Raw genomic sequence first — 13,865 nt, forward strand, 5'->3', positions numbered from 1 at the left:
TGCAACCCACATTCTCAGCTCTGCTGCTCATCCCACAAATGCATGTTCCTTACAAATGTGGCACCATTTAAAAGGGAAAACAGGCTTTCCAACGGTTTAAGATTTATTGCCAAGAAACATTGTTAAAACAAAGAAATAATCTACCAAACACAAAATTCCTTACTTTTTGTGCTATGTTTAGTATTGTTCTGTTGTGACAACAGATTTATGTTCTCAACAAAAAGTATTAATACATGTATCAAATATATGATTTACACACTCTTATCTATATGCAAGACAGTAGTTTACAAAGCTGACTGTACTACTGTTGTTATTCTAGTTACTTTTAGTATTTAAAAAGTTTTAATTGATTGTTGATTGATTAGGGAGGACCTCCTCTGTTGGAGTTTTTCATTTTTTGTGTTTTGGCCAATAACGGATTAGCATGAAGAAAAATGAAGAAGATCCCACCCTAAGGAGAACAGCAGGAGCCCGTCCTCCTTTGCTCTCCTCTCACCATCTCACACACACTGCCCTTTTCCCTCTCGCCTTGCTGCAGGTGTCGCTGTTGAAGCATTTTAATCAGAATTTAAATATTTGATTTTTTCCAGAGAAGACAGAAAAAAATATTTATAAATGATACTGATTTGTGTTTTTAAATGGTTTATTTGAACCAGTTACTCTTTTTTTGTATTTTGATCTTCCTCTGGCCTCTCAAAAATAGGAGGGGCAATCTCCTCTGCCTCTATGGACCAGCCTCCTCTGACACACACACACACACACACACACACACACACACACACACACACACACACTTGCAGTCACACTCAGACATGTATATACACACAGATGCACCGTCTGGAACTATCGAGCCCATCACAGGAAACAGGCCAATTAAGCAGTCTCAGAGAGAGAGAGAGAGAGAGGAGCCAAACCCATGTGACTGAATTCCCACAGGCACCACAACATGCACACACACACACACACACACAGACATACTCATACATGGACAAAGTCACATTTACCTGTGCTCGGAAATATACACACTTGCGTCAACTTGTTAATTATGTCTGCAGATGTGCACCTCATAATTCATGATTCTATGATTTTTAAAATTTTATTATTGAAGTTATTCTGGTCTCTTGCTTTCTGTCACTCTCTCTTTCTCTCTCTCTCTCTCTCTCTCTCTCTCACACACACACACATATACACACACTCCTAATAGTACTGAGGGCTGGGGGGCTCTCATTAGCCCTGTGGCTCTGAATTGGGGAGGATTAACGTCACCGTGGCTTTTCATGATTTGCACAGACTGGTGTGTGTGTGTGTGTGTGTGTGTGTGTGTGTGTGAGAAAGAGAGAGAGAGAGAGAGAGAACATGGTCCAGTATGCAATTTACACAAAAGTGATGTGGAAACCTAAAGCCTCCAGCCTTTTCATCTTGTGTCCAGCAGTTCCTCTTTTGATATGAACAATATTTGCATATTCGTTTAACTTTACTATCTAAATTTGATTTTGTTTTGTCAAAATAAACAGAGTTAACAATAGTGAATTTATTCCAGTGCATGATCATCTCTCTATTCATGATACTTAGCCTAAGTAACAGAGTCGATACAACAGCCTGCATAAAAAAGTTTTTTTAATATTAGAGGTAGATTTAGATGTACATTGAGGAGCTGCTTGAAAAAAATAGCTAATGATGTAACTAGTCACAGTCAGTTTAGTTTAACTTAAATTTAACTTAATTTTCTTTAGAATTTTTAAAATCTTGTATGTATGTAATTATGTCATGACATCATAGATATGTAAATTAGCACTTGGCATCATCTAGCGACATCTAGCGACTTTTTCTGCAAGCTTTAGCTACTTCCCACTGAAAATAGTTGGCAACCATTTTTGGCCAGGGAGATGATGTCACCATCCAAACAATGTTTGCTGGGTATGATTCCTCTGGGGATGATGAAATAGCCACAGCATGTGTATGACAATCTGGTCATTAGTGTAAAACTAGGAGTAAGTCAATGGATTGAAACAATTTACTACTCATGTCCTTCCTTTAGTGCAGAAACAGGAGTACAGGTAGGCCTATAGCCTACATCCCAGATAGCAAAATTGCTGTGGCCCAGATTCGGCCCACACCAGACCCACATACTGTGTGGAATGATGGCACTTGGAAGGTCTGCTCCTGTTTCCCAGATGTGGGCCACAAACAAGCCATAGCAATGCCGTATGTCAACCAAGAACAAACCAGATAAACCAGAACTGGCCCACATCCAGCGAGAGCACCACATCTTTACCAAAAAAGGCCCCCATTTCATTTGGGATATTTGGGCCATATTTACTATTTTACATGTGGGCCATTTCAGGCTCACATCCATTTTGTCCAGGCCACAAGTAGGCAAACAGTGCCGCATCATTGCCTGAAGTGGCCCACTACCGTATGCTATCTGGGACTTGCCTTTCACTGCTGCCTGGTTAGTTGGGAAACTGAGCAGTCCGTGATTCTTACAAACTTCAAGGTCCATCTGACATCTTTGCCCTGAGGAAAGCCAGTCGGGAGTAGGAGAGAAAGCGAAGAAAAGAGAAATTTGACTGAGGATTTTTTCCAGGTGTTGCATGCGGCTCCGCCCACCGGCCATCCGTCCCCCGCCCCCTGTCCCCCTGGGTCTGGGCTGCAGGCAGCCGAGCAGGGGGGCTGGGCCAGCGATACGCCGCCTCACTGATGCTCCTTCAGCGCGCTTGGACGGTGAGGACACACAGTACCGACAGGACAGCCGGGCCATAGCACTGCTCAGCCGGCTCCCCGCCTGCACACACTCCTGCCGCTCCTGGTCATCAACGCGGACGACTTTCGTTACTTTTCGAGAGGGATTTCAAGTTTTTCTCAGAGTTCCGATTTTCTTATCTGACTTGGAGCGGCATCACGGAGCCTTCGGAATTCAGACAGGATGTCGGAACTTTCCGTGAATGACCACCTCGAAGGGATTTTATCAGATTTTGAAGGTATGTAGGCTGTAATATAGAATTACTTTACTGCTGCCTGTTTTGTTGGCGTGTAATAAAACCAAATGGGGGTCGCTTCAGGCTGTTTTACCCTCTCCTTTCAAAGAGAAAACTCGTGTCTGCAGCAGGGCTGAGTTACAACAGCGTGACCTGCTGTTCTTTCTTACTTTTCCAACGAAATGAACTATTTGTTGACAGGTGCGCAGTAACACTCAAATATACTAGAAACCACCAGTAGCCTGCAATAACAATGTTGTTGGTTTTTGTTCGACCTAGAGCAGAGACTATTAGACGATTAAGGAATTAGTTATTCAACAGAAAATTGTATGAAATAAAAATGTAAATATTTGATGGTTTTCACAGACTTTTTTGGTTGTAAATAGAATATTTTCAGTGTAAGACATTTTTCATAGTTTTCTTACATTTTATAACCTATTGAGAAAACAGTTGCCAGATTAATGGATAATGAGGAGGCTACAGGCTAATTGTCAATCGCAACCAAAGTAAAATCATTAGTTTTTTTTTACCACTTATTGTGTAGCTACAATAAGTCACAGTTTACATTTACACTTGCTTACATGGATGCAACAGGTAATCTAAAAATGTGGTAGTATGCAAAAAAAGAAAGAAAATGTAGAATAAATGGTTAGATATTTTTGTCTTACTTTCACTATATCCCTGTTCTACAAGCATTCCAGTTCATTTCATTCGTTGTTCCAGTCACTTCAAACTGTTTGGTTTTGTATGCCTCTGAGGGAGACTTATAGTATAATTACTGGAGTCAGATTTAAACAGCCAGGTAAGAGAGAGCAGCACTAATAACACAGTGTAAGCAAAGCTTTGAAAAGCTTTCTGTGTGTGCAGGGGCTTCTCTCTCTCTCTCTCTCTCTCTCTCTCTCTCTCTCTCTCTCTCTCTCTCTCTCTCTCAGGCAGTAAATTCAGTTTGGTGAATGAGTCGGCTCTTGGTGCACTAAATGAGGAGTGACCAGGAGACTAATTTGAAGCCCCTCAGCTAAACATCAGTTCCATTTCTTTATTTGATCATTTTTATTATTTCCTATAAAAGTATACAGTACATGAAACAGTCCAATAATGCAGTAAATTCATATGTACGTAAAAATGGTTAAAAGGAGAAAATAACTAGAAAATAATCACCCAAAAACATATGCACAGAATGTTCAACAAAAAACTAAACAAATCAAAATTAACCTCAACAGTGTCCTACAGTGTCATTTTTAATGGAATGAGTGAATTAAAAGTTACAAAAGAGGCTCAACATGAACCCCTTTTGGCTTTGATGAATGAATAAGGTCCATTAATAAAGAATTAAGACTGTGTGGTTAATTAAGAATAGCTAGCATGATATGTAGTGAGCAAAGTACAAACTCTGTCAGTGCTTTCTGCTGGACAAACTATGCAATGGAGACATTGAGCCCTATCTTACACCCGGCAAGTGTCTTTGCTAGTTTAAGATCGACACAGTTGTCATTTTCCCATCCAGCACCCACATTGTTTAAATAGCAAATGCACTTGCACCCATCAGAGCACCCATGGGCGTGTTGGTCTTAAAATCAGGTGTGGACAGGCGCGTTGTTGGCGTATTGCTATCTTGAGGCAGCAGAAAGTGATTGCACCATTGACCAACAAAAACTTGGTCTGAAGTCAATGGTGCAGTGTTTCACTATTATTTTAAGGGCGCATTATCAAGACAGTAATATGCGCGTTCATAGGCGGCTGCACAACACGTGTACACTCTGCTTGTTACACACACACAGACACGCAGCAGCGCACAGATATGCAAAAGATTAAAATAAAAGGATTATAATGTTAAAGATTATTATTGTGTACATTAACATATTTTTAAAAATACATGTCATAATGGTTAGTCATAATATTTATCAGAATTAACTAATCGCAGTAATGATGAAATTGTTTAATTATTTGACCAAATTGTGGCAATACATGTAGGTATTTAAACAGACCTGTCAGGTTGAGGGTGTCTGTCAAGGCAATCTGATATCAACAACAGATCAGACACAGATCGATTTCCTGCTTCATCAATACAGGAGGACATGAGGAACACATGGGGAAATAAATGAGGTGAAAACAATTATTAAACTAAAGAAGGAAAGAACTGTGGACAGCTCCTAGCTGCTGCCAGCAGCAGGACCAGTATCTTTGAGAGCTGATCAAGTCCTGACAACTGTGTATGATGATTTTTTACATGATTAAAATGAATGATTTCATTTTTGATCAATATTTAACAAATATTCTTTAACATTTTTGAGATTACGGTGATCAGGTTTCCATACTTTCAGCAATTAAAACCCTGCTGATTTGACCTGTTACTTTGGGGAGGGAGGGTCCAGGAGCAGCAGGGGCCAGTGTGCTTGTAATGGATTGTGTGCTTTCACTTCGCGCACAAGCAGATCCGTTTCCTTATGCGCCAATATAATAGCAATATGCCAAGGTGCAAGTGCGCCTGGCTTTTAAAGCGAATGGAAGATGACACTCTGATTGGTTTATGGCATGTTATGCCCAAAACACACTCATGATTAATTAAGAGACTAAGGACAACCTGTTTGAACCATGCGTCTGGTGCTGCGACCATTTTTCTGCTGTTAAACTAGCAAAAGTGGATTTGGACACACCTTAAATGCACTTGCACCATGCGCTTTAGACCGTGCACTTTAGATCGTTAAAATAGGGCCCACTGTTTCAAAATAACTTCAAACATAAACTTGGAATTACTGGAATTACTTTTCTAAGCTAATATTGTGTAAATTAGAGCCTGACCAATACAGGACTTTTAAGACTGATGCTGATTTTGGTATTTTAGGGATTAAAAATTCTACTAACAATATTTTAGCTGACATTTACATGATGTGATCATCAGATGTTAAATGAGGGGATTAGTAATTCTGAAAAGGCACTGTTTCTCAGCCTTAAACTTTTCAGACAAACTACCGGTAAAACAAAACTACTGGTCTCCACTGCGGTGACTGTAAGTGATAGCACCACTGTTCATTTACTCACTAGAACTGTCTTATTGACTGTTTCACAAATAAACCTACACCACTCAATTGAGGGGAGGTGACTGATCGTACCGCTTACTGCAGCGAAACCCGGCTGACACACTGCTGTCAGGATTCTTAAGCTTATAGTGGTTGTGTGGTTCATTATCATCATGAGCACCTTACCTTTAAGACACAAAACAGACACACAAGCGCTGACTCTGTTCTGCTCTGCAGCAGTCAGCTGAGCTGTGATGCGTTCAGTGAATTTATGGAGATTATTAGTGTCTCGCCAACAGTGGAGTCGCAGTGCTCTCTGGTGAACAAGCTACACAGTAGCAAAGATGGTAATAAAATAGCTTGAATACATGTCTTTGTATCTCCATTACTTTATATATTTGGTTATTTAACCAGCCAATGCCAATTTATCTGCATTTAGCTCGAACCGGCACCTCTCTAGTATTGGTCTGCTCTAGTTTAAATCTACTCTGCATCAGCCAGCACTGCATTGCGAAGAAGACTGTCCTCCCAAAAAGAATTACAGCATCACTCATCTCAGGAAGTGCCTCAAAATGAAATATGTTTACATTCAAGTGACATAGGATCAAAGGAGGAAGTAAAGTGACATGGTTATCAAGCAATGGAGTCTGTGTAGGGAGGAGGTCAGGATGGATGGCTGGTTCAACAAAACATCAGACTTAAACACAAGAGACCACGTTCCTTTCCCATTTCCAACCCACAGCATCATTTTTGTTTTAGGCATGACCACAGTCTTTTAAACTTAACCACATGGGTATTATGCAATGCTCCCAAACCATGATCTTTCACTAAATCTAACCAAACTTTAACCATTGCATTGTCAGATCATAAAAAATATTTACATATTTCAACAGTGACTTGTTTTGGAAGGTACTGACAAATCAGATCAGGACACACTTTGCTGTGTTGTTGTAGAGGGCATGCACAAATACTGTAATCGGACATTGAATTTGGAGGACTAGTTGTTCTTGAGAGCAGTTAGTGTAAAATAGCATAATTATAACGTGTAAAAAATGATATTTTTCTCTCAGTTTTGGCCTTCTGCTCAGTATCATAATGAGCCATAATTTGTCTACTGCACCCCATTTACATGTGTGGAAGCAAAAATATTAGAAACACCTCCCTTTTATAATATGCGTCTGAAAACAACATTTCACACACACAGAAAAAATAGGATGCTGGATTGTTGGACCACATTACAATATACAGGGGTTTGTATTTTGCTGGTCACCCTGGCACGATGTTTTGAAAATGGCACTCCCAAGCGATTACATTTGTACATTTGAAAAGCTTAACGTCTTACGTCACAGTTTTGACACGGAAAAAAAATACAAATGACATACATGATGACATATGATCTGTTTGTCATGTTGTAAACCTTTCAAAAACATTAGTCAGTGTACATCCGCTTCCCAGCAATGCTTCCTGTCGCCCCTCACTATCTGTCAGCACTTACTCAGAATTTCAGTAGAACTCATCACAGAATACAGCTGATGTCAGTCTTATTAAAGGTATTTTTTTTTAGACATATTTGAACCATTGCAAAGATTGAGGGAAAACCTGTAGGAAAAAAGAACAAAAATGTTCATATTAGCATCTTTGGTGTGAGGGCAGTGAGAGAGAGACAAGATGTTAGAATGGACTTTGTTCTTCCTCAGGGTGATCCATCATGTCCCAGGACCCTGCAGGGACACTGCAACAAAAGATGCCCTCTCTCCTTTCATTCCTACTCCCTTTCCACATTCCTCTGTTTAGACAGGTGTTGATCTGTGCTTCTAAACAAATTAGTTTAGCCCTCAGCTACAGACTGCCACTCTAGCTGCTTTTTGGACAACTGTGGAAGTCTATTTGACAGCGCAAACTACTGTCACAGGACAATCAGTGCTTTTAGTCTCTAAAAATGCCAAGTGCCAAAGAAATAAAAGATTTGTACAGATTAGTCATTATCATTTTTGAAAAATTATCTTTTAAATAAAGTACTACCTAAATACACAAAAACAAATGCCTGAAAAACAAAAAAAATAAGCTCTGAGAATCAAACATATGGTGTCAACTCTGAGCACTTGACAGATCTGAATCTTCTATGCTACAACTCAACAATCACTGATGCTTCACATTAACCTGTGTTTACCTCCCACTGAGTCGTCCTCTCAGCAGCTTGCTTTTGGCTGAGAGTCCATGTAGCGGGAGAATATCATCAGATGTGGTGGATCTAAATTAGATTTAGTAACAGTGGAGCAATTGTTGATGCTGGGCTGGCCAGCCAGCTGTGGAATGCTGGGTGAAAGATGGCGCCTCATCTCCATTGCTGACTTGTGTGTTAATCAGATGGATAGGAGCCACCATCTAAAGACATGTGATTTAAGGAAAAGAATTAAAATGGTGGGGTTTTGTGTGTGTGTGTGTGTGTGTGTGTGTGTGTGTGTGTGTGTGTGTGTGTGTGTATGCACTCAAAGCAGAGCAGAAGATTAATTCCACTTTGTAAAAATGAACTTGGCATTCAAAACTGTTAATAGATGTAATTTGAGGTTTTCCAGGATTGTCCAATATCAATGCACAGAATTGTATACATGTAGTGAGTTGAATTTTAATAAAATGCCAGATACTTTTGTCCAGAAGGTCATAAATATCTGCTTACTGTTACAGCTTGCCAGGCTCTCTGATCAGGGCTTTGCTGAGCAACAGAAGTGTTTGTCTAAACTTATAAAGTGTGGCTTTGCTTTGGATGTATCACTGTGTTGTGTTTATCAGATCAAAAATACCAAACAGTTCCCCTCTGGCTGAATATTTTACTGATTAAACTCTAAATCGGCAGTTTCATGTGTGAGACTTTGCCTTTATTGGAAGATTGTAAGTGATGTCACAAACATCAAGTTGCTCCATCGCTAAATCATCATAGTGTAGCATTAAATGCACACACTTAATTTACATCTTCAGTCCCCTGGCCACAGAGATCCATAACGTCTTATCAGAATTTTGATGGTATTTGGACAATCAGGGACTTCTCTTGCATTGGTGCTGTACATAATAAAAGCCTTTGGACAGTCAAATAGTCAAAAAACTAAGTGAAGGCAGTGGAAGGTGTGTGTTTGGGCCTTTGGGTGACATGGGAGATTAGAGGAGGTCGGGGGGGGGTAAGAGCTGCTCCTCCTCCCAGCCCTGTCCCATCCTGGTACTGCACTCCAGCAGGGCGCGAACTCTGCAGAGATCAGAGAGAGTCCCATGACTTACTGACCCAGTGACCACACACACACACACACACACACACACTCACACACACACACACACAGCCCGTTGTCTTTGCTCATGACAAGTGGTACTCTAATCAAAAACAAAAGTGCTGGTCCCCCTCTAACATTCCAGTCTGCATTAACGCAGTGGAGCACAGCAATCCAGGACCCAGACCTGCCAGTGTGTGTTTTCTGTTCAGTAGTAGACATTAGGGGTGCCATGGATCACAAAACTCACGGTTCGAATCGTATCACGGTTTTGATTCACAGATCGGATAATTTTTAGGATCAGAAAAAAAAGAGACAAATATAACTTCTATTTATTCTGTAAAACACTTAAAGGAAGGAACTTTTGCCCATGGTCCTAAGTGAAAACAGCATTCAAGATATCCAATGTTTAAATAAAATCTTAAAATATATAAAATATTCAATACTCAATTGTTAAAGTGCAGGGATATGAGGGATGATACCTTCTTCCTTTAAACATGGTAGTGAATGAAACAACAGCCTGTGTTCACATCATCAAAACTTGATGATTACTTACAAACATGAACACACGTCTTGTCCTGCAGCTTAGCTTGTTGAACAAGCCACCAAACAAACATTCACTGCTAACGTCAGTTAACAGCTAGATAGCTAATTAGCTGCTCAGCTTCAGTACATTAAACAGCATGTAATCATACCTGCAGATGTCACTTCAGACCCGTTAGATGCTTGTTTGGTCGTTGCTCTTCAAAATCCCTGTTAGCAACATGCTGTCTGTCCATGACTTGTACTTACAGCAGTTTGTTTACTTTGTCTCAAATGAGACATTTAAATTTCGCAATTAATCCACAGTTCACATGCGTGTCGAACAGTGGGGGCGATCCGTACAGATCACAGATCAACTATGTTCTGTTACACCACAAGTAGACATCTGAGTTTTGTCATACAGAAAACAGACACACACACACACATACACACGTACAGACAGGTAGCACTTGATGTGGCTTGCTGCCAAGCCATTCTTCCATAATGGATTAGAATTTGGCAAGATATCAGTGCAGGCTGTCTGGTACTCAGATGTGTCTGGAGTTGTCAGGCCCTTAAAACACAGTGGATCATTTCTAATGAACCAATGAGAGCATGGAGACAAAACTATTACTGCAGGTAAAGTACGAAGACTCCGGTCTGAAAACAATCATCTCCAACTGACCTGAACTGAATTGATCAGAAAAGAAAAAATCTGTATTGTTCAAATTCAGTATCATCAACGGACTTTGTAATTTTCCCTTGGCACATCTGTATTCCTTGGGCATCTAAATTATTTGTGCAGACATATATTTTTAAATGTTCACCAAATATACTCATTTGCTGGTAACTAAGATAAATGGCGGCTGTGGCTAATCAGTACCAAAAAATGTAAACTTGATAATTACTGATTACGTATCACTCAGCAGCAAAAGTAACACATTGCATTACTTGTTATGTTACTTTTGTTACTTGGCCGTCAGCTTTGTCAAAGTTCCCTTTAAACAACTCAGAATCCTCCACACACACACAGACACACACGTTCCATCTTTTGTATTTAACACATGTAGAAAGAGAAAATGAGACGTTGTGGTTTAACAAGCAGGCAGAAAATAGTTTGGAAGGATTTACTGACCATCCAACAGCTAGCGTTAGTGTGGCCTCAGTTACTGCACACAGTACTACAGAAGTCCTGACCTCAGCTGCACGAGTCACACACCCTCCAACTCTGAACTAAGCAAGTGTCAGGTGACCAGTTGTTGGGAAGGTTACTTTGAAATGTAATAGGTTACAGATTACTAGTTACCCCGTTAAACATGTAATTTAACTATTTTAATTACTTCATCCAAGTAATGTAATTTATTACAGTTGAATTTAAACCAGGCAGTTTAAGCCTCACTGTTAATCTCATTTCCAGCACTGAAAGGCATTCTTGTCCGATGACATGGCGACCTGCCTTGATGTTGCAGGCATGGCAGACTCCGGTTGCTTAGAACAATCAAGAAGCAACCTCTGGGGCTGAAAAATGAAGCCAATGCCAAAGTGCCAAAAAGTGCCGCTCCTTGAATGGCCACTTGAGGCTTCAAAAGCGAGTCAATCCCCATAGACTCCCATGTTAAAATGCCCAACGCTTACACGCTTACAGCCTGGTACAAAAAACGGTTTGGGTCTCTATAGCTAATTTCCCCATTCATGACAACTGTACAGGGGGTGAATTTTTTTCTAAGTCACCAGTTTAAATTTTATTAAGCCATAAGGTTATGCATAATCAAGGACGTGGCCGCTTTGAGTGACAGGTCGCTAGCCACTAGGTAGCTTGTTTCAGCAACCAGGCTTCATTTGGTGCGCCTTAGCTCCACGTCTTTGCCCATTTTGGATTAGCCAGGAGTTAGGCGGAGTCAGGCACTCCCAGAGATGGCAATGGCCAAAGCCACCCACTTTGAGCTTCAGAACAGCTCTTCAGATATGGATGTAGCTACTTTGGACTTACCACGAGTCACATTTCTCCTCCTCTGAAACGTCTATCAGCTGATTGCTGAGACCACAGTGATATCAACCCTCCATTAATCCCGGTACAGACAGCACACTGACCCCCAAGTGTAAAAGTAATGGAGTATTACTGGAATTAGTAACTGTAATATAATTACTGAATTTCAAATTGTAATCCCTTACAATACTCGTTACTGAAAAATGTCATTAAATTACTATAATGTGTTACAGAGTGATGTGTTACTGCCCAACACTGGTTGTGGTGCTGATTGGTGTCATCACCATAATAATGTCTTAGAGAGAGCATCTGTGTATCTTATCCTCTCAATGAAAACCTTACTGTATTTCTGGGGAGGTGGGGTTTCTTACATGGCTGAGTACCACTGGGGGTAGTTGGAGACATTTATGCAACATCTGCCTGTAACCACTGTGCTATTCTGTCCTTGAAATAGCCACGAAGCACTGGCAGTTAAAATCTGAACACACTGTCCCTTTAATAGACTCCAGCTTCTGTCTAATATTTTTCAGGTGACAGGTGCTTATGAGGCAAATAGTAGCCAGACATCTGAAACACGGTGATGTAAGCGCTAGTTTGTTGTGTGTGTGTGTGTAGGTGCGCGTGTTTATGAGTCCTCAGGCACTGTGTTATTTTCAGCGTTACAACATTGCAAACAGTTGCTTGGAATGTGTCTTCCAGATGTGCTTTTAGTAAGTGGAAGTTGTTTTAATGTGTGTTGTTCATGTGTGTGGCTGAGAGAGAGAGTGACTGAGTGTTATCACAGATTTGTGGCTGCAAAGTATGGATGCAGCATTGTATTGGTTTGTAGGCGTGTGTGTGCGGGCGTGTGTTCACACGTGTCGATGCACATGCTGTCTCGTCTGTCAGAGTTCTACCTGTATGGAATGTAGGGAGGGGGGAGGATGGATGTGGACATGCCCAGACGGGGCTTCCCCTCGTTTTGTGTCCACAGGACAGACTGGGCCTCCAGTGCTTACTGGTTCCCAAATCAACCCATCTCACTGGCCCACAGCTGGTTAATCATGAGAGTAGTTCATTTTGTTAAGGACGAAGAGAATTCTTTCCTCTGTATTTGCCATTGAATCCTTCCTCATTCTGTTAATATCAGCTATGTTTGAACAGTTTGACGCTACCATATACATAAATATTGCAACACCATCAACAGTAGGATGGCTTATGTGTGTGTGTGTGTGTGTGTGTGTGTGTGTGTGTGTGTGTGTGTGTGAATAGGTGAATGAACATTAGAAACATTGTAAAGCGCTTTGGATAAAAAAGTGCTATATTGCTATACATCGATGAGCAGGTGGGCACCTTGCATGGCATCCTCTGCCATCAGTATACGAATGTGTGTGTGAATGGGTGAATGTTAGTCGAATGATGTGTTGTAAAGTGCTTCAAGTGGTCAGTAGACTAGAAAGTCCATTTACCATATCAATGGTGGAAAAAGTATTCAGATCCTTAACTTAATTACAGCGATTTAAAAATGCCCCATTACAAGTAAAAGTCCTGCATGAAAAATCCTACTACAGTGAAAGTACATAAGTATTATGAGCTTGATGTACTTTAAGTATTGCAGTAAAAGTACATAAGTATTATGAGCTCGATGTAGTTAAAGTATTGCAGTAAAAGTAGTGGTTTGGTCCCTCTGACTGATATATTATTATATATGACATCATTAGATTATTAATAGTGAAGCATCAGTGTTAGAGCAGCATGTTACTGTTGTAGCTGCTGGAGGTGGAGCTACTTTCAACTACTTTATATACAGTTAGCTAGTTTAGTCCAGTGGTTCCCAACCTAGGGGTCGGGCCCCTCCAAAGGGTCACCAGTTAAATCTGAGGGGTTGTGAGATGATTAATGGGAGAGGAAAGAAGAAAAAACAGTTCTGATACACAAATCTGTTTTCAGTTTTTGAACTTTTTCCTTGATCTTTAATTTTTGGTGAAATATTGGATCATTTGAACATTTATTGAAATGAAAGCATGTGAGAAGTTTAGAGGGAAAATCACTATTTGTTGGAGCTGTTAACAATTCATAGACATGTGAAATGTGACCCCGACTACACACTGCTTTTTGTAAGATG

General features: G+C 40.4%; 1 protein-coding gene across 1 annotated transcript in view; it reads left to right on the forward strand.

Moving 5' to 3' along the window:
• The first annotated feature begins 2,712 nt into the window (after positions 1-2,712).
• sept12 (septin 12) overlaps positions 2,713-13,865 on the forward strand; it is an 83,928-nt gene continuing 72,775 nt past the window's right edge. The window contains exon 1 of the mRNA XM_042392632.1: positions 2,713-2,981. Coding sequence (XP_042248566.1) covers positions 2,927-2,981 — 55 coding nt within the window. The 5' untranslated portion in view covers positions 2,713-2,926. The remainder of the gene's footprint in view (positions 2,982-13,865) is intronic.

The sequence above is a fragment of the Thunnus maccoyii genome, chromosome 18, assembly GCF_910596095.1.
Source record: "Thunnus maccoyii chromosome 18, fThuMac1.1, whole genome shotgun sequence".
In the NCBI taxonomy this organism is placed as follows: domain Eukaryota; kingdom Metazoa; phylum Chordata; class Actinopteri; order Scombriformes; family Scombridae; genus Thunnus; species Thunnus maccoyii.